Source organism: Thamnophis sirtalis, unplaced genomic scaffold, assembly GCF_051295495.1.
Source record: "Thamnophis sirtalis isolate CommonGarterSnake01/CBP01778 unplaced genomic scaffold, rThaSir2_p1.2 scaffold_10, whole genome shotgun sequence".
Taxonomy (NCBI): domain Eukaryota; kingdom Metazoa; phylum Chordata; class Lepidosauria; order Squamata; family Natricidae; genus Thamnophis; species Thamnophis sirtalis.
The window spans coordinates 56,241,483-56,267,129 of record NW_028261390.1 but is presented as its reverse complement, the minus strand read 5'-3'; the positions used below and the strand labels follow the sequence as shown (position 1 = coordinate 56,267,129).

Here is a 25,647-nt window from a genome sequence, read left to right as displayed (position 1 = left end):
AGATTCATGAAACATTCTATTTGTATATCGTTCTATTCAATATTTAACATTATAGCATTTTGAAAGCCCATAATTATATAGAATCAAATCTTGTAGAAACAACTATTTTTCTAGTTCTTTGGATATCAATAATCCATTATTCCACTCCCAGACAAAACTTATATCCCTTTCAGTTTTCTACTCACTGTTGCACTCAAATAGGTCCCTGGTGATATAATGAGTAGATACAGGAACAATTTGCTTAAAGGCTAGAGTTCTTGTCTTTTAAAAAGTGGAGGCAACAAATATGGAACTGAAAAAGAGAAGATTGGAATGACAGTGAAGAACATGCTATGAGAACACAGTTGCTTTCAGTATCCATGATATGTCTTGCTACTGAGGCAACTGCAAATGGATATGTGACATTAAGTAATGCTGACAATATCAGAAACATATATTACCCAATGGTACTCTTGCAGCACTTGCATCAGGATTGATCCAGAATGATAGCCACGAAAGCACAACAATTAGCAGTGTAGGAGCATAGACACCCATCATGTAAAAGCCAACCTGTCTTCTCAGAGTGAAGATCACTTCCACACATGTGTAATAGCCTTTGGAGAAAACCACAACACAAAGCTCTAAATGATTTAGCAAGTTAAATCACTTGGTTTTACTGATGCATGTCACTTTAACTAACTTTTTATTTTAATTTACCTGAAGCTTTACCCAATTCTGAGCCTATCTTGTTTTTGGAAAAAGAAGTACTGGCAGCCTAAACTCCAGCTAACTAGCATTTAACTGAAAGTGTGAATAACAGTGTGACCTCAGTTGTCAGGTTCCATTTTGGGACTATACTGTAAGTAAGAGCAATAGAAAGTCATTCAACTTACCCTTTTGATATGCCAGTGGATGCTTTGGTTCTGATAAAAGATTGATGCCTAATTGGCTAGATATACTTTGACAGGAATGAGTGCATCACAAATATAATGTTTTGCATTGTGCACAGCAACCAAAGCAGCCAGGTAGTAAATTTTCCAGGGAGAAAAAAAAGAACACTTATACTACTATAACAGTAACATTGGGGCTTGGGGTCTCACAGGCATCCTGTCATCAAAAGAAGGGATGAGAAAGTGGGGGGGGGGGATGAAAGGGGGAAGGACAAAAGGGCAATCAAGCTTTGTTTGTATGTGATCAGAAATAGGGAGGGGGGATTCCAGATGATAAGGACCAGGACAGCCAGATCCTAGTGGATTACGCCCCCAAACATCTCAGACTTCCCAAAAACCTTTGTGATTTCTGGTTGGCTGTAAACGGATTGGTCACAGGGAAAGGGATGGGCTGGAGACAAACCTACATCTATTTTTGCATCTAGCCAGTGCAGTACATTTCAGAGTTGGCTTGACTTTATTGCAACCAACATCTTTAGTAAAAGAACCCTTTGCTTTAACCAAATGGAGCTGAACACTTTTCTTTCCTAAGGGATTGGATTGGGGCAGGTCTGACATTAAGTCAGTTCTGCAATTGTGGTCAACCCAGAGAGGAAACTGCCTCTACTGCGGGGATTGTACAAACAATGTCAGTTCAAGAGTGACTAGGAAGAGATCAAGGCCTGGGGGAATCATCCTTGAAATCTCCTCTTGGAGGGCTAGATCTATCCGGATGGCTGGGAGAGGACGACCCATCAAGACCCTGATGGTCCCTTGGAGTTGGGAAAAAGAAAATGGGAAGAGAAACTCATGGGAGTGACATTCACTCATGGGGGCCATGGCCCACTGCAACAAGCGGACTGGATGTTGCAGTATTTGATAGTCTCAAAGCTCGAGAAGTCCTAGCCAGGGTGGCACATCCCACTGACTAGCCAACTCTAGCCATGGCAAACAGTGGGGCAACTACTCCACAACAGCAGCAGCGAGCCCCTTAACAACTGCAACCATCCCAGCACCTGGCCCCACACAGCCCAGCCTGCACCAGTGCAGAAGTAGTGCCAGCAAGGTGGAGAGGATGGAAGGCACCAATCCTGGAAATAAAGTTCAACAGAGACCCAAGCAATTGGGGTTCTTCCTGGCAGAAGTTTGGGCATACATGCAAAAATATGGTCCAGAGATAGCCACTGAAGAGCTACGGTGTGGTGCATGACCATGGCGTAAGAGGGGGCTGCAGCTGAATGAATGGTTATCACCCTCCACAACGATGATGCTCCAGAGCTGAGAAACTTTGACTGCTTCATGGTTGCACTTTAGAAGTGCTTCGAAGACCCTCTAGCCGATTGCAAAGCCAGAGATTGAATAAAGACCATCAGCCATGGGTGCAGAGGGGGGGGGGGGAGTCCAGCATCTGCATTTCCAGGTCCACAGCACCTGAATTTCCAGTGGCTCCCCCCTCCATGGCTGGTTAGGGGAAGTGGAAATCAACCTCACTTGATCCAAACACCACTGAGGTGTGGATGATGAAGATACCCCCTGAAAAGAAAGAGGCTGGTGTCACGTGAGTGCAGCCCACCCTGACAATCCACTGGCTGCTTCAGATGTGGGAAGGATGGACACCGAGCTGGTGACTGCCGAGCTGCCCTCCCCTCTCTTTTTCCTTTTGTAGCACTAACATCTCTGTCAAGAGGGGAAGAATGTCAGCTCTGCCTGGCTCGACTTGGGGGCTCACAGGCATCCTGTGAAGAAAGAGGGCAAGATGAAAGGTGGAAGAAGGCAGCAAATATGAAAGGTGGAAGAATGAAAGGGCAATAAAGCGTTGTGTGTATGTGATAGGAAATAGGGAGGGGGGAATGAAAGGTGATAAGGACCAATACAGCCAGATGTGCTCTTTGTTCCAGCATCCCATGGCCAGGCATCTTGAGAAATATGTAGATTATCCCCACACATCTTAGAATTTCTGAAACATCTTGCTGATCTTTGGTTGGTTGAAAGCAGACTGGTCACAGGAACAGGGATGGTCTGGGGGCAAACCTACATCTATTTTTGCATCTAGCAACTGTCTTGACTTTATTACAACAACATCGTTAGTAAAAGAACCCTTTACTTTAACCAAATGGAGTCAAAGTCTTTTCCTTCATAAGGGATCAGACTGGAGTAGGTCTGACATAAGGAAAAAATAATGACACTACACTATTGTTATGATGAATTCAATTGCTGAAAAATTTAACTCCTATTTCACATGAAGTTGTTGAGTATCTTCTTGTATTAAATTGTTGAGGCTGTAATGTAGAAGTCTAGAGATTCCAGACCTTCTTCCCAGAGGTGGTTGCTCCCGGTTCAGCCTGGATCGGGTAAACCGATAGTGGTGGCGGGAGGCTCCGCCCACATGCTTCTGCACATTTTTTAACAATTTTTTTTAAATTAAACATTTTTTTTATTTAAAACAGATATTATAAATCAGATTTCCTAAATCAAGCTTTTCTGCAAAAGCAACATTAGACAAAATCAGTTCATTCACATAATAACTTCTTCCTTTCATGTTAGGATAAATGAATAAATCATGACTTAATGTAATGATTGGACAAATAAACTAATTAAAAGATATACCGGTCCCTTTGTAGTATTTGGTACAGTTGCCATATTCAATATCTTCTTTTTTAATATCAAACTGGGGCAAAGCAATTGTCTCCAGTTGAACAGGATCACCAGATTGCCAGATAAATCGTAAATCATCAGTAGTGTAACCAACTGCATGTTTTGGACAGAAAAAAAAGATGATGTTGTTAATGTGGTTAAAAAGTAATAAATGCAATAATTATAAACAAACATGCTTTTCTTTTACCATGTCTAAGAATCTGGCAGGTTAATTATTACAAGGTGTTTATTATACTGTTCATATCTCAATACTAAAATGCATTTTACAGATTTTCATTGTTTCCATATATACTTCTGGAAAATTCTGAGTGTGCCAACTTGTAAAGCATTTCCATGCCTATTATCAAGTTGACATTGGAAGAAAAGGAGGGAGAATTCTACGAGAGTATACAAAATATGAATAGCAGGGTTCCCAAACCCCCCAGGTGGCAGACCAGTACTGGCCCGACGCCTGTTAGGAACCAGGCTGGGCCAGCAGCAAGCAAAGAAGTGAAGCTTCATCTTGCACAGGATCTAGGTTGCATGCGAAACCATCTCCTTTTCCTCCCGGTTTGTGGAAGACAATTTTTCTTCCAAAACCAGTCCCTGGTGCCAGAAAGTTTGAGGGCCACTTATGCCAACTTTACTCACTGACTTGGTTGTGGGAAACCAACAGGAAGTTGCCTCATGGATTGTAGGATTTGGTTAATGATGGCAATTGGGATTGCAGGGATTGCTGTTGCTAAATGATGTGTTCATGTTCTACAACATGATTATTATTTAACACAGTGGTGGGTTCCTAACCGGTTTGCTACTGTTTTGCTGAGAGGGTGTTTTTCCCCCCATTGCCTTTCTGGAAAAGTCAGCAAGGAAGGTTGCAAATGATGATCACATGATCACAGGCATTGCAACATTGTAAATGAGAATCGTTTGTCAAGTGCACAGATTGCAATCACATGACCATGAAGGTCCTGAAAGAACCAAATGTAATTATCATTCGTTCAGCGCCACTGTAATTTCAGTCCCTGAACGAATGTTGTAGGTCAAGAATTGCCTGTACATAAATATGGAAAGCAACAGAAAAAGAATCAGCAAAGGTTCTAACCAAATATGGAGAATGTCATAGCAGACAACATAACGGTAAAGGTTAATCTACTGTACATACTAATACCAAAGAACATGCTGTGCTAATTTTTGTACAATATTCTTAATTTAACACACTGACAAATAATGCTTACGATCATGGAAAAGGAGATGCTACTTGTTCAAGCTTAAAAAAGGCCAAAGAATATGAAACGTTACTGCTAATACAGTACACATATATAGTATGACATACAAAAAATACCAAAGGAAAGTGAGTATGTTTTCATTGATTATAGAAAGGCATTTGATTATGTTGATCAAGTCAAGCTTTGGAATGTGCTTAGAAAAATTGGGAATGCCATTGTGCTGTCAACATTGAAGTTAGTTAAGGAATATGCCACAAACTAGTATTTGATATAGTAGTCATGAAAGCCTTCAAATACCATGATATTCCTGTATCTAAGATCAGAATTGTACAGGCAACAATTTCCCTATGGCACATTTTGAAAGTGAAGGTTGGGCTGTAAAGGAGGAGGATAGAAACAGCATTTGATACTTTTGTGTATTCCTGAGAATCAGTGACATGCAGTCAGGGGAGGCAGGGTCTCACCACTGTCATCATGAAAAGAAAAAAAAATTAAAAGGAAAAAGGCTGAGGTAGTTGCTGCCAGAGTCACAGTGGATGACTCTGCTTAGTGCTTAACTGTTTAAAAAAGCCTCTAAAAAGTGCCCTCTACAGGAGGAGGCGGGAGAACCACATGCCTCATTTAGTCTATCTTTATGATCACTCGAGTAGAATTAAGCAAGGGTTAAAAGCCGAAAAATTCCTTATTTAGATGCCTCCTCCTGTAAAGGGCGTTTTTTTAGAGGCTCTTCAAAACAGTTAAGCAGAGTCATCCATTGGGGACTCTGGCAGCAGCTAGCCCAGCCTGACCTCAGCAGCTCTTGCCTTTTTCCTTTTATATTTTTACATTTTCATCATAGCAGACAAGAGCAGAGTTGAAATCCTCTGTGAAACAGCTGGAAAAGGTATGTGGGTCGGAGAGAGGGGGACGAATTCAAAATTAATGTAATTTGTAAGTAATTGTATTATTGTAAGTAAATGTGTGTGTGTGTGTGTGTTTTACCCGCCTCTGCTGGTGTGCGGGCTGGCACTTTTTTTATGTCGGACATAGCGGCAGGGCTTTTGGACATAGCGGCAGGGCTTTTGGATGCCCTGCTGCTATATTCAACATAGTGGCGGGATGCCAAAAGCCCTGCCGCTACGTCCGACAGAGGCGGGACGCCAAAAGCCCTGCCGCTATGTCTGACATAGAGGCGGGATGCCAAAAGCCCTGACGCTATGTCCGACATAGAGGCATCCCGCTGAGCGCTGAGGCATAGAGGCGGGACGCCTCTATGTTGGACAAAGTGGCAGGGATTTTGGGATCCCGCCTCTATGTCGGACATAGCGGCAGGGCTTTTGGTGTCCCGCTTCTATGTCAGACATAGCGGCAGGGCTTTTGGCGTCCCGCCTCTATGTCGGACATAGCGGCAGGGCGGCTTTTGCTGTTTTTTTCCTTTTTGCCTCACCAGCCATAAACCTCACCGCACGTCACTGCTGAGAATATATGGCTAGTCAAGGAAACAAAGGTATAATCAAATGAATCAACCCAGAATTTTCCTTCCCAGGCACAAGTTATCGTGTTTCAGACCTATTGCACAAATATTCACTCTCTAGAGAATTCTATAATTCTGGGAAAGATGGAAGGAAAGAGAAGAGGCACCAAGGTGGAGTCAAGTCAAGTCAATTACAGGAGTGATGAGTTCACCATTGGAAGATTTGAAGGTCTATCATTGTATTGAACATGCATATTGAAATATTAAGTATAAGATATAGATGATAGATGATAGATAGATGTAAAATATATCAAATGTAATTTACATACAGCTCTCCAACTGCATTTTGCAACGCTGTGTATCCATAGGAAACAAAGTTAAATCCAATGGGCATGACAGAGTAACAGATAATCTGGAAATATAAAGTGAAATTTGAAAGCAATTCAAATGTGCTACAAGTTAGAAACCCAAAATTTAAATGCATATACTGTATATAAACACAGGAAGTTACATTTGATATTCACACTTGCACTCTTTCTTATTTGCATTTTGATGTGTTTTATTAAATACATAAACACATAACAGAAAAATACTTCTCTAAGAAATAAGAAGCAGCCACACTATGTACATTCATTAAATCTACATGCACTTAAGCTAGCAATTATATTGCATTTCATTTTGATTCTGTGGCTTGCAAGAGGCATGATGATTATTCAGCTTTTCGAATAATCACTTTTTGAACTAGCACTCTAACTTGAGCTCCAATAAATAGCTCCAATGGATAGTAGAATATATAAAGTACCTCATGCTGACTAAGACATCTCCATCACGGAATATAAATAGGAGAATATTTTCTTGAGTGACATCATGGAAGTTAGCATTCTTTTCATTTGCAAAGAACAGATCAGGCTTCCACAGACATTTAAACATGGTAGGATCCACTGTTAATGAATCAGATCCTTTCCAATCAGTGGGCAATTTAAGCCGAGGATCATTCCATTTCTGTCTTAAGAAGATGTTCACTCTGTAATCCTGTTTGAAATATATTAAAAATATTAACTGTTACATTTATTGAATTAATATCTAAAGCAGATAATCAGTATATTCAGTTGACAGAAATGTTAGTAAAACTTGCAAAGCTTAAATCAAGAAACCATCTTCATAATCCATATAGGGATTTCCCTCATGGTGCGACAGTTAGCAAGTAAGTTTAAGAAATAATAATAATAAATAGTATATGTCCATTTCATTCATTTATTCATTCAAAAAATTTGTATAGCTGAATTTTATGCCCCATCACTCTTTTAGATTCAGCCTCAGACTGCCCCAGTGCTTCCAAGAAATAATATACCATATTTTTTGGACTGTAAGATGCACTGGAGTAGAAGACGCACCATGATTTTGAAGAGGTAAACAAAATAAAAAGGTTTTGCACTGCAGGCCTCCCAAACCCTCTGCACGCCTCATTTTTTTTGCAAATAAAAAAATAAAAAAGAGCATGCAGAGCTTTGAGAGCCTTGTAGAGTGCTCCTGGAGGCTGCGGGGAACGAGCAAAAAATGGTCCATTTTTCGCAAAAACTGGCCGTTTTTTGCATCAAAAAGAAAAAAAGGACATGCAGTGGCTCGGAGTTTTTTCAGGACTGAGAACACAAGTTTTACGTGTTCCTCTACAGTTTCTGTGTAGACGAGGATGTCATCAAGGTAAACTAACACCCCTTTATACAGGTGTTCGTGCAGCACCTCATTAATCAACTGCATAAAAACGGCTGCCGTCCTCTGCAGTCTGAATGGGAGTACTCTTAAAGTGGAAGCAATCCAGAGCGCAGTTGAAGGCGGTCTTCCACTCATCTCCTGATTTTATGTGGACTCTGTAGTACACCGCCCTTAAATCCAATTTAGTGAAAAACTTCCCCTTGGCCAAGTGAGCTAACATGTCCTTCATGAGGGGCAAAGGGTACACGTTTTCCATACAAATGGCGTTCAGGTTTTTGTAATTAACACATAAGTGAAGAGAGCCATCTTCTCTCGAAATAAGAAAGGCATGGCCACCAGTGGCCTAGCACACTGGATGAACCCGCCTTTTAGGTTTTTAACAATGAAGTTGCGTAATTCCTTTGTTCGTGTGGGGTCATCGAGTAAATCTGTGGTTTGGGGAGTTTCACCCATGGGAGCATTTCTATGCTGCAGTCGGTGGCGCGGTGGGGAGGGAGCCTATCGGAAGCTTTTTCGCTGAATGCCTCTGAGTCCCAGTATTCTTTTGGAATTTTCTCCTCCCCCTCAATTCTTTCACCCGAAAATGCTGCTAGGTCTATTACGGCTCTGGCTATCTGGGAAGTCTTTCCCTCCCACTTAGTCGACTGGGTGGAATGGATGCATAGCGAGCCCTTCCTCCAGTTCACCTGCGGGTTCCATTTCTGTAGCCAAGGTAATCCCAGTATGAGGGCCGTTCCATCCCTGGAGCCACAATGAAACTTAAGGATTGTTGGTGGTCCCTCATTCACACCTCTACTGGTTCGGTTACAAAATGGGCCGCCCCATCCCAGCAACTCACCCCTCCAGCTGGCAAAAGGCAATGGGTACTTTCATTGTTCTCAGTCTTAGATCCATTTTCTCCACCACTTCTGGGCTAATTACACATCTGGTGCAGCCAGAATCCAAAAGGGCCAGCATCTTCCCCTGGCCACTGGTCAAGGGTACCCTTAGTTCTACTGAAATGGTCATGGAGACCGTATGAGGATTCACCAAGGGGACATCATCGGAGTCGGTTTCACTCTCTCCTGAAGAAAGAGCTTCCCTCTCCTCCTGGCCTGGAGGAAAGAAATCAGCAACTTCCACACCTTTCAGGGCTGTTTTGCGGTGTTTCCCTGGCTGCTTGTCAGGTTTCTTTCCTCCAGCCGAAGGTGGGTTTGAGCCAAGCTTATAGTAGCAATAAGCAGCTTGATGCCTCTCCTTTTCACATCGTAAACACGACGTCATTGTAGGCTTGGTTGCTGACCCCTCTTTTCCTGCTCTTGGGGCCTCTTCGGGGTGGGTTTTTGCTCTAGCAACTGCTGCCTCCATGGTATCAATTTCTGGCTAGGTCAATTTCCACAGCAGCAGCCAATACATACCAACATTGCAGGTCGCAGAAGACCCCCCTGTTCACACAGCTCTGGTACACATCGTCATTAAGGCCATCAATTCCTCCTGGGACCACCCCTGCATATACACAGATAGCTCACAAAACTCCTGAGTATATTCTGCCACAGATCTCCGACCCTGGGTTAAAGTTTTCATCCTGGTTCTTGCTTTCCGATTTGCGAGGGGATAATCAAATCATGCCCTCAGGGCTGACATAAACACGTTGTAATCTCTCAGCTGGGGGAATCATCGTTATGCAGAGCCACCATCCAGTCAGCTGTGGTGCCCTCCAGTGCCATAGTAGCGCTTCTCACTTTGGCAGGTTCTGATGGGAAATCCTCTCAATACTCTTGCATGTAATTCCAAACTTGAACCAAAAAAAATCCCAGTGCTTTGGGATCTCCCCCGTACTTCACTCCTAGAGGAAGAATCTTTGGAATTTTATACCTTTGTGGGGCAACCTCCCAACCTCCTTGGGGGAGCCTGAGCTGCTGCTGCGGCTGGAACTCCCCCGGCCTGCCCGGCTCCTGTAGCAGCTCCCAGGGCCGACTTGGGCTTAGCCAGGACATCTGCTGCCCCCTCCGCCTGCTCGGCTCTTCCAATCTCCTTCTCGGCATGACTTTCACACATTCTACGATTCCCCCAGGCCTCTTGTAAAAGTTGTAACGCATGGGTCATCATGAGATCCTCTCTTTTGCTTCCTAACAGGCAACCTCTGGTCGCTAGCCCCAGGTAGTTGTAACTCCTAAGAGCATCTCCTCAGGATCATTCATCTGTCCCACACCCAGAGACCATCTGGGTCGGACCGATTTTTCTTCTAGATTCAGTTCAGCCATCCACTCTGTTTCCAGTGGAGGAGAGGATCCAGCAGCCTCCATGTCCTCCTGGTTGCTGCAGGGGTTAGACATAGTGGGAACAACCCCCTCAAAAGTTTTCACTCCAGGATGGTTGTGAAGGGATCTTGCTTAAGGACCGGTTTGCCTCATTCAGCATTCAAGAAAGAAAACCCCCAACTCCATTTGAATAGAGAAAAAGGTATTTTTACTGGACATGAAATGCAAACAGCTAAAGTGAAGCAAGATCTGTAGAAAAAAAGCGCAAACTGATAGATATCAAACGTTTACTCAAGACCCTCCGCCCAGTTACCCCAACCCAATATCCAATCTCCAGCTCTCAAAGGTGTCGTGTGGGGTGCATCTTCAAGTGGTGTCTTCAGTTGATGTGCAGAGACAGTTGACCTTGACCAAGCCCAAACACGAGCCATCAGCATGTGCAGAAGATGGTGAGAACAAACCTCCCTTTGTGATAACTCCTCCAATACCTAGTAATTCCCCCCCCCCAAATACCATAAGCCCACCCTCCCCATTACTATGGAAGCCAATAGCAAGCAAGCAAAATAGAGGCTGACAGGGAGGCTTGTATTTTGCTCCTGGAGATGGGGGGGAGATGAGCAAAACGCTCCGTTATTTGCTTGTTTTTGCCCTCCCCAACCCCCAGGAGCACTTTGCAAGTCTCCAGAACCCTCTGAATGTCCATTTTTGCAAAGTGGGTGGGGTTTCGCTAGGCTAAAAATGCTGCATTCAGTGTATAAGATGCACCTAGATTTTCACACTCTTTTTTTGGGGGGGCGGAAAGGTGCATCTTATACTCTGAAAAATACGGTAGTTAATGCATTTCTAAAGCCATGTTTGAATTTTAAGCAGTTTGCAGGGAATTGTTTGAAAATCAAACAAATAAATGGGCAAGGTTAGGATAAAAGATGAATGTCATTTAACACAGAGTAAATATTCATTATACTGTTCCTGTCCCTATACTGCATCATTTAACACATATAGATATCCATTATACTGTTCTTATATTGCAACATAATTCAAAACCTAGAAGAGAATATAAGCCTAAGGAACTAAGATGTAAAGTAATACAACGTTAAAGGAAATATACTGGGATATATGAATAGAGAAAATGGAAGACTAACAAATCTTCATGTGAGGAGATGAAGCAAAGACTGGAAGCTAAATGAGATTCTGGACCACTGGAGCTTCAGACAAGAAATCATGAAATTACACATGTGTGCTGCAGCAAGCAGAGCTTTGTGAGAAAATCAGCAGGAAGGATCCTGCAGGTTACTTGCAGGTAGAGTCCTGGGAATTGCAGAAGAAATAACCAAGCTCATAGCCCCTAGTGGAGCCCGGGTTTGGATAGTGCACTTTCTGTTGCACATTGGAACCAAGATTTAAAGTTACAGAGCACATTAAGCCATGTGGTGAGTGCATTTTCAACCCATGGGCAAATTTAAAATAAAAACTAAGGAAGTAATTAAATTGATTTTTAAAAAAGTACAAGCAAAAACTTTTCGAAAGTTTGAACTAAGAATGTTTAAAACATGACACTTAAAATTGGAACATTGTTTATTTTAAGTACTGACAGATTAATTAATTAACATACCTCCACTGGAAAGAAGATTGTTTAAATTTGCTGTAGAAGACAATCGGATGACTTTGCTAAATGAAGAATAAGGGAACATGGAAACTACAATAGACCGCATGACTATAAAAATTATGATACACAATGAACCTCTTTTACTTCTTATGTCCATTTCCTCGATTATAAATTAAACAAAGAAAAATGGCTACTACCGGAAAAAAGAGCAAAATTACTGAAGACAGAAGAGGATCATTTACAGGAAATTAACCAAAAAAAGTTATTATGCCAGAGATTTTACAAAGAATGTCTGAACAATTGGGGAAGAATGTCACAGCTTCAATAACGGCAGCAATGACTGAATCAGTTAAAACAGATCTGCTACAGTTGATAACAAAGGATAACTAAACTACATTTCTCAAGGGATTTATAGAAAAACATAGAATTATCCTATGAAAATTATATTTCTTGGGAGATTGGACTGGAGTAATTTGCCCAGAAAAACACAGAACCTCTGCAAAATGAACTAAGTTAACACAAAGGAAATCACTGAAAATATTTTTGAAATGATGGATAAGTTTGAATTTGTAGAGACATGGAGAAAGAAAATTGTGTTTTCAAAGAATATATACTTTTTTGAAAGACATACAGTAGATCTTTTTTCTAAAAATAAGTTACAAGTTTATAAGGGATGGGTCTGCTTTTCGGGGGAGGGGAAGAGTAAACAAATATTGTTGAAATGCATTTATCAGCATTCAGTTAGGGAAGATAATGTATATGTGTGTCTTTTTAAATTACTTTTTAAATGTTCTCTTTATTTGGTTTTCTGTATTTTTTTGCCTTTTTGGGAAATATTTTTTAAATAAAAATTTAAAAGTTGCAAAAAACCTTTTTTTTAAATGATGAATTATTGGTATATGATACCAGGTAAATTATCTAAGATGTGTAGGATACTTACATGTTGAACATGTGGAAATTTGTAGGGACATTGAAAAAGCAAATAAAATATTAATATCTAAGAGGCTGCCACAAAGAAGAGGGAATCAACCTATTGTTCAAAGCACCTGAGGGCAGGACAAGAAGCAGAGGATAGAAAATAATTGAGGAGAAAACCAGCCTAGAACTAAGGATAAATTCCCTGATAGTTATAACAATTATCAGTGGAAAAGTTTACTGTCAGAAGTTGTGGATCATCCAACACTGGAAATTTTTAAGAAGAGACTGGACTGAAATGGTAGAGGGTTTCTTGCCTGAGCATGAGGTTGGACTAGAAGACCTCCAACGTCCCTTCCAACTCTGTTATAATATGTACAATCATATGATAGTGCAACAGTTAAAAAATGATATTCAGATGAAACCAGAACATATTTTGATTTATAGATGTCCAATTAGAGGTATAGAAAACTGGTTTGTATATGGTAACTGTAGCAAAATTACTATATGTCTATGGAGATTCTCAATCATCCAATTCATGAAGAACTTAAGAAGCTTCTTAGATAAGAAGCAAAGTATTTTCAAAGAAACATGAAAAAAACCAAGTAAGTCCAGTTGTCTTTAGGAAAAGCACCTTTAGGGAAAGATTACTATATGAACAAATATGGAGAAATACTGAAATACCCACAATGGAGAAGTGTTTTGTGAAGATGAAAGAATTTGTAGAAATGGAAAAATGGCAAATCAATAACTATGATAAAGCAATAAGTACTTTTATAAAAACCAGAAACCTTTTACAAGCACTAAAAATAAAAAAAATAAAATGGTAATTCTGGATTTACTAATTGAAAAAAGTGTTGACTATGGAACAGAAAGGAATCTTGTAATATAATTTCAAGGAGAGACAGATTTCCTCGTAAGTAATGTAAAGAAGGTTGGAACTGCATCTTTAATTATTTTTTTTCCTTTTTTTCCTTTCTACTTGAATTGCTTTCAGCAGTTTTTGTTTTTTTTCTAACTTTTAAAACTTTTCTTAATGTTTCATGTTTATCTTTTACATAAAAATCTTTCATAGAAATTATATTTTTTTAAAAAAGAAAAAATGTATATTAAATATAGTTTACACCAACCACTCTTATTTACTTATTTAAATAATGTATATGGCTAACATCTCACAAGGCAGCATAGAAGAATTAAAACAACAGCTAAAAATACTGACATGATGCCTGGGGTAAACAATAAATCCCAATCAGAAAAACCACTTCATGACCAGAGTTTGACAAATCTCCTGGCCCAAATGTGTGGGAAAAGAGCACTTTGTAGAAAGCTAACAAGGTGAGGGTCATCTGGATTCTGGGGTGCCATACATAAGGTTCCAATAAGAGGTCATAATTTGATAGAAGGAACTGGTAATATGCTGTCTCTATTTAAAGTGACAGGGCATACAAAGACAATGGGATGTAAGTGTCCTGCAAATAGCCTGGCCTTTTGCACCAAGAACTCTTTATCTGGGGTGACAGATTTGAACTCTTACTAGATAACTGGGCCAAACCATTCCTCAGGCAATAGTAAAGGACCTCTATAGCTGTATTTGACAAGCAAATTTGATTAACTTTATCAGACAGTTGACTGGAATAGTTTTCAATATTCTCGCAACCCCTCCTTACTCAGAAGAGACCATGTTAGCCCAAAGAGGCCTATGAAGCAAGGAAATGGTTTACAAGCAACTGTCTCTTCTAATCCCTGCAGCCCAACTTCACAAACAAGACTTCACATCTGGCAATCTTCAAAGCAGTTTTGAAAACCACTAGAGTTTGCTAAAGATTAATTACAATTAGCACAACATTCTTCCAGGCCTGGGTCAATAGATAATGCCATATATAAAACTGTGTGGGCACATTTCCAAGAGAGGAACTTCTCCCCAGATTTTAGTAATACAAACAAGGGTAACATCTCATCCACTATTATATCATGGATGCCAGTTTTATTACAGGCTGACTATATATAAATCAACAGCAGTAGAAGCCATGGTCTCTGGAATCCTGGATACCAGGACTTGGGTCGAGTATATCTTTTCTTACATGTCTCTTTGCAAATCACATTTGCTTTTATCATATCGTAAGCCTTTTTTAAAAAAAATATAAAAAACAATAACAGCTAATGTCAGAACAGTATTAGACATTACAGAATAGTTGGAACACCATAATAAAAACAAGAGCATTAATTGTTTTTTTATATTTATATATTTTATAATTATTCCATGGACAAAAATCCGAAAGGGGAAAACGACTCAAGAAGCATGGGGAACTCTGAAAAATGCTATCATAAAAGCTCAGTCCACCACAATACCATTGAAAAACAAGAAATTCAATAAGAAACCAGCATGGCTGCACAAAAATCTCTCTGACAGACTGAAAGACAAAAAAGCAAGTACAAAAAATGTCACTAATTTAGATTAAGTCACTAAATTAGTAAACCAGTGAAATGCTATGGACATAGGATACTTAGATTTCAGCAAGGCATCCACAAAGTAGGCCACGACCTACTTCTTAGTAAGCTAGAAAAATATGGAATAGACAACATCACCACCAGATAGATTTGTAGCTGGCTGATAAACCATACTCAGCTAGTAGTCCTTAATGGTACTACATCCATCTGGAGAATAGTAAGTAGTGGGATACCATAAGGCTCTGTCTCAGGCCCAGTACTCTTCAATATCCTCATAAATTACTTAGATGAGGAAATAGAAGGGGAACTCATCAAATTTGCAGATGACACTAAACTGGCAGGAATAGCCAACAGCCCAGAAGACAAGTTCGGCATCCAAAAAGATCTTGACAGACTTGAACAATGGGCCCTATCCAACAAAATAAATTTAAATATGGAGAAAAGATTAGATTAGGCAAAACCTGGCTCAAAAACAGTAACTGTGCGGGGGACCTTGGAGTCTTATTGGATGATCACTTAAACGTGACTCAGCAGCTAATACAATACTGGGTTGTATAAACAAAGACAAAGAATCAAGATCATGTGAAGCAATAGTATCACTTTATAAAACCCTAGTAAGACCACATCTGGAATACCGAAACAAATTTGGGTCACAATATTAGAAAAAAAATGTTGAGACCTTGGAAAAAGTTCAAAGAACAACAACTAAGATTATCAGAGGCATGGAGACTTGAATCAGAATTACAGAAAGAACCGTAAAAAGGGAACTTAAAAAATCAAATGGAATTAATAAAACATAAGTTAAATCTAATGGAAAAAGAAGAATTAGCACAAAAAATTAAAAGAGTGAAACGTTTTTTTAAAAAAATGATAATAAACCAGGAAGGTGGCTAGCATATAAATTGAAAAAGGAGAAAGAAATGGAGACTTAGTTTGCTAGATGAAAAGGGAACTCTTTACTATCAAAATGAAACTAAAAAGAAAGTAATTCAGATTTCTATGAAAAACTGTATGGTCAAGAGAAGGTGTCAGAAGAAAAAATGAAACAATACTTGAAAAAAGCTGAACTACCTTGTGCTTGAAACAGTGAAAGCTATGTTAAATGAATCGATAACGATGATAGAATTAACAGAGGCAAGTAAGAGACAAAAGAATAACAAAACACCAGGACCAGATTGGTTACCGGCAGAATTTTATAAATATTTACAAGACACTTTAAGCTTGTCAATGTTTGAGGTTTACCATGAAGTATTGTTATAAGCCAAGATTAGATGGAAGCAAATATCACTTTAATACCGAAAGAAGACTCAGACTTAACACAGATAAAAAATTATAGGCCAATATTATTATTAAATGTAGACTATAAAATATATGCTACAATAATATCAGAGAGACTAAAAAGATTCTTGAATGAATTTATACACTGAGACCAGCATGGATTTTTACCTAAAAGACAAATTAGAAATAATATGAGAATTATCTAGAATACGTTGGAGTACTATGAAGTACATTCTGAAAAACAAATGATGTTAATCTTTTTAGATGCACAGAAAGCATTCAGCAATGTAAATTGGCAATTTATGGTATTACAATTAAAATATATGGACTTTGGTAAAAAGAATTTACTAATATGGTTAAGGCAATATATTCTAAACAATCTGCAAAGGTGATTGTTAATGGGGACATGACAGAGAACTTTAATATAAGGAAAGGCACAAGACAAGGATGCCCTTTGCTCCCTCTATTATTTATATTAATATTGGAAGTGTTAAAGAGAAATATTAGACAAGACTCAGAAATAAAAGGTACGGAAATAAAAAATAAAAATATAAATTACAGGCATTTGCAGATGTATATTCTAGAAGAACCACAAGAAACTGGACCCAAATTAATAAAAAAATAGAAGAATATGGTGAAGTTGCAGGATTGAAAATAAACAAAATAAAAATTAAGATACCAGTAAAAAATGTTACAGATAAACAACAACAACAAGAATTGATGAAGAAGACAGACATTCAGATAGTTAAGAAAGTAAAATACTTACAAATTCAATTAATAGCAAAATGAGCAACTATCAAAGAAGATAATTATATTAAGATGTTGCAACAAATTAAACTAGATCTGGAGAAATGGAAAAACTTGCAATTATCAATGATAGGAAGAATAACTACAATAAAAATGAATATCTTGCCTAGATTATTATTTTTGTTCCAAACAATTCTGATTGGGAAAAGAGCAATAAGATTGAAAATGTTACAAGACTCTAAAAACAAAGGGGGTTTTGGGCTGCCAGATTGGAAGTTATACTACCAGGGCTCTGCACTTACAAATACGCAGCCCACGGGCCATCCCAGAAATAGCGAGGGACTGGCCCCTGCCACGCCAGGCCTGGCCATACACAACCAGTCAGCGGCGATGACCAGGCCACGCCCACCCCAGTTCCTCAAGGGCAAACAAAATCCCAACACGGCCTGTGACGGGATCGAATTTGACACCCTGACCTAGGGTGATATACTGAAATTTTCCAAAGGACATTTCAAAATAAAATCAAGAGAGGATTTGATATCACAAAGATATATAACATTGGTTGTTGCAAATTCATTAAATACCTCAGTTACTCACTTGCAATAAACTAGGAATAAAACATAAAAGCATTTTGGTGAAAATTCAACTACTAATTAAAATTTTAAAGCCTTTGTTTAAATAACAGAGTTCAAATGAATATTGATAGAGACTAAGTTAACTCTTGTGGGTTAGCTTGTACTTTAAAAGCCCTAGATAGAAAGACATCTATCACATTCTCTCAGTTGGAATTTAGGCATGGAATCTTGGCCACGTTTCCTTCGCCTCCAGTCTCAGGCCATTTACAGCCTGCTTTCCTCCTCCACTGACCCGGCCATTCTCCCTGGTCAATGGAGACCCAGCCATTCTCCCTGCCCCTCTGCCCCTTGCCCTTCAGCCTGGCCTATTCGCCAACACAGTTTGTCCTGGCCGTTTAGCTCCACAGGACAAATAAACACTAGCAAATCAAGTGGCAGACAGAAGCCATAGTGCTGCAGGGCAGCTTGTGATTGCCAATAAAGGCTGTGAGGCTATGGAGGGTACGTGGCAGCTGAACGGCGATGGCACACAGCTTCTGGCATTTGGGGGGGGGGCATGGCAGGCCAACAGCAGTGCGTGGGGCGATGTGACAGGGGGTGGCGTGTGGCTTCTGGCATGGGGGACGCAACAGGCCAACTACCCATTTGGTATCAAGCAGTCAAGCTCAGCTGCCGGGTGGCATGGAGTGGCAGGCCGGAACCCAGGAGCAGACACAACGAAGGGGAGGGAATTAAGAAAAAGGAAGCCGCTACTCCGCATGTTTTTTTTTTAAGCTATCAGAGGCTCCGGGCATAGCGGACAACGGGCAGACAGTGGTGAGCAGAGAGCTTGCCATTTTTATCCCTCCCCCCTGGACTCTGGCTTGACGGGATTTTGCGTGGCTCTCAACTCACCTTTCCAAGACCCCTTTGCTGTTTTCCCTCCATTCATGCCAGTCTGGTTTCATTCCCCTTCCTCCTAGCACCTGTTGCTTGCTTGCTTGCTTGCTCCCTTCCCTAAGATTCCCTCAGTTGAGCCCATACATTGTAGGGGTCCAACAGAAGACCAAGGGTTCCTTCCCTGCCCCTCTCCATTTCATCTGCTTCTGGACTCTGGCCTCCCACCTCACTCCACCCCACACCCAATCCTGCTTGCCTGACAACGAATGGGCAGTTGGCCTGCCACCCCATGCCACCCCATACTCGTTCCTATCTGCCTGATACTGAAGGGTAGTTGGCCTGCTGTGCCATCTCCACGCCAGAAGCCACATGTTCTGTCAAAATCCACGTGACCCTGTGCCAGAAGCTACGCACCACCATTCCATCCCCCCACATCCCCCACCACCATTCTCCTGCTATGCCCTCCCATGCACTGCAATTTGTCTTCCCCCCAGAAGCTGCATCCCCTCTCCAAAGAAGCTGCGTACCAACACTGGTCGCCTGTCACGCCTCCTAAAGCTCCACAGCCCCTGCAATCGCCTATCGGCAATTGTATGCTGCCCCCGCAGCATCATGTCTTCTGCCTTCCACCCAATTGGCTGATGTCTATTTGTTCCATGGAGCGAAACACCTGAGACAAACGGTGTCTTGGTGAATAGGCCAGGCCAAAGGGCAAGGGGCAGAGGGCCGGAGGCCGAATGGCCAGGGAGAATGGCCAGGAGAGGGCCAGTGAAGGTGAAACATTTGCTCCTAAATAATATTGAGACAAACTTTTTAAATGTTGATAGCCATTTGACTCTAAACTTTCATTTTCCACACTATTTTGAGTGTTGACTATTTTAACTGCATTAATTTTAACTATTCTGATTTTTTTCTTCTAACATTGTTGCCCAGGAAATACTACTATGTTTAATAAAAGAAAACTTTATCCAAATAAATAAATAAATAATAAATAAATAAATAAATAAATAATTGCAATCTCACCATAGTTGTCTCTTGTATTGATCCAAAACTGTTAATGAAAATATTCACTGCTACATCCACTGGAATTCCTAAAACATATGCATAAGAATTTTTATTCTGCTTTCTCTCTTTTACCTTTCCTTTTATTTTTGTTATCTGACTCTCAAATAAAAGATTTATAAATACAGAACAACTAAAAAAAAGTAATCTTAATTCTATATTTTTAATGAATGTACACTCAGTTCTAGTTTATGAAGAAAATTTCAGAAAAAGGCCATAAAATTATAAACAATTTATTAATTACATAGTATGACCGAATATTAGATGGGCAGGTGAAAAAAGTAATGATGACTAATAATGGTTCGTTCAGCTTACAATTCAGATAGATTTTTGTATATAATGCTATATTAATTTATAGCGATTGATGGCTATGTTAATTTGTTTAAAGAAAATTAAATTTTCTAAATTATGTTTAAAATACATAATGTGACATTTAGTTTATTTTCTGCATATTATAGTTTGAAATCTAATCAATTGTCACCTACCAATATCTAGCTAATTTAAAGCAATAAGTAATTAAAATGCAAATGCAAACATTTAGAATAGCAAATCAATCAAATTAAAATAATTGTTATACATTACCCAACCTTTGAAATTTGGTCTTATCCTGGGATCATAACTAACCAGAAGTCTATTTAAGATGTTACTTGTAGAATTAGCAGGTACCCTTGCAAGGTCTTCAGGTGATTGCTGTCTGTTAAAGACAAAAAAAGCTTCACTTTTTTTCTACACTTTTATAGCAATAACAATATTTAGAGTTATATACCATTTAAGAATGCTTTACAGCACTCTCTAAGGGGTTTACAGAGTCAGCATATTGCCCCCAACAATCTGGGTCCTCATTTTACTGATGGATGGAAGGATGGAAGGCTGAATCAACCTTGAGCCGGTGAGACTTGAACTGTCAAACTGCAGCCAGCCGGCAGTCAGCAGAAGTAGCCTGCAGTACTGCATTCTAAGCATTGTGCATTCCCTTTTCTCTCCCCTTGTGAAGTTCCCTTTATGATTCTTTTACATCACTTTGTTGGATGTCAGTACAGGTGAAACTCGAAAAATTAGAATATTGTGCAAAAGTTCATTTATTTCAGTAATGCAACTTAAAAGGTGAAACTAATATATGAGATAGACTCATTATACACAAAGCAAGATAGTTCAAGCCGTGATTTGTCATAATTGTTATGGTTATGGCTTATAGCTCATGAAAACTCCAAATCCACAATCTCATAAAATTAGAATATTGTGAAAAGGTGCAATATTCTAGGCTCAGAGTGTTCCCTCTAATCAGCTAGTTAAGCCATAACACCTGCACGGGGTTCCTGAGCCTTTAAATGGTCTCTCAGTCTGGTTCAGTAAGAATCACAATCATAGGAAAGACTACTGACCTGACAGTTGTGCAGAAAACCATCGCTGACTCAAAAGGTAATTGCAAAAGAAGTTAGATGTTCCCAAAGTACTGTATCAAAGCATTAATAGAAAGTTATGTGAAAGGGAAAAGTGTGGAAGAAAAAGGTGCAAAAGCAGCAGGGATGACCACGGCCTGGAGAGGATTGTCAAGAAAAGGCCATTCAAAAGTGTTGGGGACTTTCACAAGGAATGGACTGACGCTGGAGTCTATACATCAAGAGCCACCACACATAAGACAGATCCTGGACATGGGCTTCAAATGTCATATTTCTCTTGTCAAGCCGCTCCGGAACAACGAACAATGTCAGAAGCGTCTTACCTGGGCTAAAGAAAAACAGACCTGGTCTGTTGCTCAGTGGTTCAAAGTCCTCTTTTATGATGAGAGCAACTTTTGCATCTCATTTGGAAACTAAGGACCCAGAGTATGGAGGAAGAATGGAGAGGCACGCATTGCAAGATGCTTGAAGTCCAGTGTGAAGTTTCCACAGTCTGTGTTGATTTGGGGAGCCATGCCATCTGCTGGTGGTGGTCCACTGTGCTTCATTAAATCCAGGGTCAACGCAGCCATCTACCAGGAGATTTTGGAGCACTTCATGCTTCCTTCTGCAGACAAGATTTATGGGGATGCTCACTTCATTTTCCAGCTGCCCACACTGCCAAAAGCACCAAAACCTTGTTCAATAACTGTTGGATTACTGTGCTTGATTGGCCAGCAAACTCGCTTGACCTGAACCCCTTAGAGAATATATGTGGCATTGCCAAGAGAAAGATGAGAGACATGAGACCAAACAATGCAGAAGAGCTGAAGGCCGCTATTGAAGCATCCTGGTCTTCCATAACACCTCAGCAGTGCGATAGGCTGATAGCTTCCATGCCACGCCGCATTGAAGCAGTAATTGCTGCAAAAGGGGCCCAAACCAAGTACTGAGTACATATGCATACTTATACTTTTCAGAAGTCCGATATTGTTCTATGTGCAATCCTTGTTTTATTGATTGCATGTAATATTCTACTTTTCTGAGATGGTGGATTTGGGGTTTTCATGAGCTGTAAGCCATTATGACAAATCCCCGCTTGAACTATCTTGCTTTGCATGTAATGAGTCTTATCTCATATATTACTTTCACCTTTTAAGTTGCATTACTGAAATAAATGAACTTTTGCACGATATTCTAATTTTTCGAGTTTCACCTGTATATTTCAATAGGTTTATTAGCAGAACTCTTTTCTTCCAAGAAAAGATTTCCTTTCCTTTAATCAGATCTTTCTCTCTTTGTCTCTGATTAAACCACCAACATTAGAATCTATGTTTATGAGTAAATATTCTGTTTCCCTGAAAATAAGACCTCCCCGGATAATAAGCCCAACGGGCTTTCGAGCACATGCGCTAAACTAAGCCCTCCCCAAAAATATTGCAACACAGCAGCAGCCATGATGTGAACACGCTCACACCTCAAAAATAATTAAGACCTCTTCAAAAAGAAGTGTTTTTGGGGGGGTGGGTGTAAAAAAAAATAAGATCCTGACTTATTTTCGTGGCAACATGGTAGCAGAACACTTCCTACGATTTTTATTTATACATTCATGGTCAAAGACAATATTGAAGGAATAAACAAAATATACTGTATGTATTGATGGTAATAAAGCAGGTTATGAAAATGAATGCATGTGATGGATTAAAATCAAACCAAATAAAGTATATTTACAAGATTATATATTGCATATATAATAATATGCAATAAGTAACAAGGCTAAAACAAGTTGATACCTATTGACATCTAATTGCAATTGGAACAGAACAAAATTAAGCAACTTTCTTAAAAATTCAGACAGTATCTACAAATAAAAAGTGCTAATAAGATTCTGTCAGATTCAGACCAGCTTGTATGTTTGACAAAAAGAAAATATAACTGAACTGATTGCCAATGCTAAAATAATGGACAATGAAACATCATATGAGCAATTAATAAAGTACCTAGTGTAGCATCTGCAATGGCAATCTGCAATGGCAATCTAAATAGAGCATATTATTAAATCACCTTCTTCAAGCATAAATGGTAAGGCATTGAATCTCAAGAATAGCAAAAGAGTTGAGGCAGAAATAATCCCCAAAATATAATTGGGAGGCAGGTCTCTAAATTTACAAATTGACACTAGAATACATTGCTTTGCCTTTGAAATGCCTACTCCAAATTACTATTAGTGCTTTATGGATAGACCATTCAAAGAAAAATAATTTACTATGACTGTCCTCAAGGAAGTGTTGACTTCCTCTATATAAGATGAAATACTTAGATTTTTTCAAAAGTTTAATTTTAATCAGTATCTCAGATGACAAATTCATATGCAAAGTGGTAGACAGAGAATTTAGTTCAATACTCATGGAAGCCTTAAGGATAATTCAGGGGCATGGAGAATGATTCAATATAGAATAAATTACTTTTAGAATCATAATGTGTTTATATTTCATAAAGGCTAAACTGGATACCATAAAGCAAAAGCAAGAGTACTGTAGGTCTAAATAGTGTAATGACCATTCAGATTGCTCCCTTTATGGCTAACAGATCTGTCATCAGATTGGAAAACTTCAATTCATGAGATGAAGCTTTGACAATTTGTTGTTTCCATATGGAAAATGAAAGAAAGAGGATACAGTAGGTAATATTTAAGGATTTCATGTGTTCTACATGAGTTATAGATGATTTATTATGGCAGTTGAAATATCTTGCAGAAAACTGGACCACCTTTACTTTAAAATAAATACGTTCCACACCAGTAGCAACTAGTTATTGCTTGGAGACACTTCCAAAGGCTATGACGGTGGTTCAGCTCTCTTTCTTAATAGCTGAGACAAATTAGGTATCTATATTGTTGCATAATACTGATGAAAAATGTATGTACAGTAATAAATCTGCTCTTTCCCCCATCTGCAGATTTAATATTAAAAATGTTTATGCTACCACAGGCATAAATACAAATTTACTTGTCCATTGTTATTGGTATTCACTACAGTCCTTTCTCCACAATTTACCCAGGACTAAAAGCAAACATACAGGGCGGGGCATAACCTTTTCCTAGGGGGTCACAGCAACACTTGTAATAACAACACAAATAATTCATACACCATTCGAAAGCCCATCAAAAACTGAGTTTATTGACACGATTTAATAGTCAGTATGACCACCATTAGCCCTTCGAACAGCATTCAAACAAGGTGGATAAGAACACAACAAATCTTCAAACAGTTCCGTTCGATTTTCCAGATTTTTCAACACAGTTTCCAAATTCATTCTCAAAGTTTCAACCGAATATCGATTTTGACCTTGCTCCTGAATCATCAGAGCTTCCACTTCATCCTTAATTATGGCCCCAATGTTCTCTGCCGGATTGAGATCTGGCGAATTTCCCGGCCAGACGTCATTGCCCCAAAATTCGACATTGTTTTCCTTTAACAATTGCTGAGTCGCATTTGCACGCATGCAAGGAGCTTTGTCATGAAGAAAGACAGCCTCACCAACCACCAAGACATTGTCTGGATCACTGAGAAATGGAATGACATTCTCCAATAAAATTTTCTCACGGAAATAACTGCCATCCCAGGATTCCCCTTTATCCTTCAAAACCCAATGCAGTTTCTTGGCTGTGAAAATGACGAAAATCCCGATGCAAGTCAGATTGCGAACGATTTGTCGATATCGTTCATGTTTGGCGATGTCGTCGACGTCTTTAGCCCAAATTCGATCGTTCTGGAAATTCGGTTTTCGAATGGCATAAACGAAGAATTCGTCAGATGGCGCCAAATGAAGAAAATCTTCCTCGGTCCATTCAGACAACCAATCGCACAACCAAAGCTGATCTTGAACGTGTGTTTGAGTTTTCAATGGTTTGCAAATGACGTGGAATGGCTTCAAACCTTCTCGTTCTCGATATCGGCCGATTGTCCTTTGATCAACTCGTTTTCCACGAATTTGAAGGATTTCTTGGGCCACTTTTCCGTTTCCTTTTCGTTGTTTACGACTGCCAGTTGCAATGATGGCTTTGCTTTCTTGGGACAGTTGCAGAGGACGCCCTTCTCCAAATTTTGTGAAACATTCTTGGGCTGTTTTGTTCCAATTATCAGTAACCCAATCCGGATGACGTTTCAATTTGTTTGCAATCCATTTTCGATTGATAAACGTCGCTCCAGCATCGCGAGCCTCTCGAAAGGCAATGCATTTTATTCTGTCAATGATCCTTTGTTCTTCCGAATCGAATTTTCCAGCCATTCTTAAAGCAAATTTAACATTTAATAGCTCATTCAATTCAGTTTTTTATGGGCTTTAAAATGAGGTGTCGCGGAAGTTGTAAACTGCTGTCGATCTTGCTGTGACCCCCTAGGAAAAGGTTATGCCCCGCCCTGTAGATTAGGTATGACATGAGAACAACAGTTTTGCTCCACACCAAATTCTAATGAAAACCCATAAAAATTATTCTAGTATTTTCCACTGTCCTTTACTTTCTGCCTTTGTGATATTCCAGTAAGGATTTTGTTTTACAAATTATCAGGAGATAATTTA

At 39.5% G+C, this 25,647-nt stretch overlaps 1 protein-coding gene across 3 annotated transcripts in view; it reads right to left on the bottom strand.

The window, feature by feature from the left end:
- GLRB (glycine receptor beta) overlaps positions 1-25,647 on the bottom strand; it is a 44,965-nt gene that overhangs the window by 12,682 nt on the left and 6,636 nt on the right. For 2 of the 3 annotated variants that reach the window (XM_014067026.2, XM_014067027.2), the window contains exons 3-8: positions 20,275-20,381; positions 19,649-19,716; positions 7,027-7,256; positions 6,554-6,636; positions 3,516-3,656; positions 441-593 (exon numbers count right to left, since the gene is read on the bottom strand). In XM_014067026.2, the coding sequence (XP_013922501.1) occupies positions 441-593; positions 3,516-3,656; positions 6,554-6,636; positions 7,027-7,256; positions 19,649-19,716; positions 20,275-20,381 (782 nt within the window). Of the gene's footprint in view, positions 1-440; positions 594-3,515; positions 3,657-6,553; positions 6,637-7,026; positions 7,257-19,648; positions 19,717-20,269; positions 20,382-25,647 lie in introns of those variants that run through there. The other variant, XM_014067028.2, reaches the window with a different exon arrangement.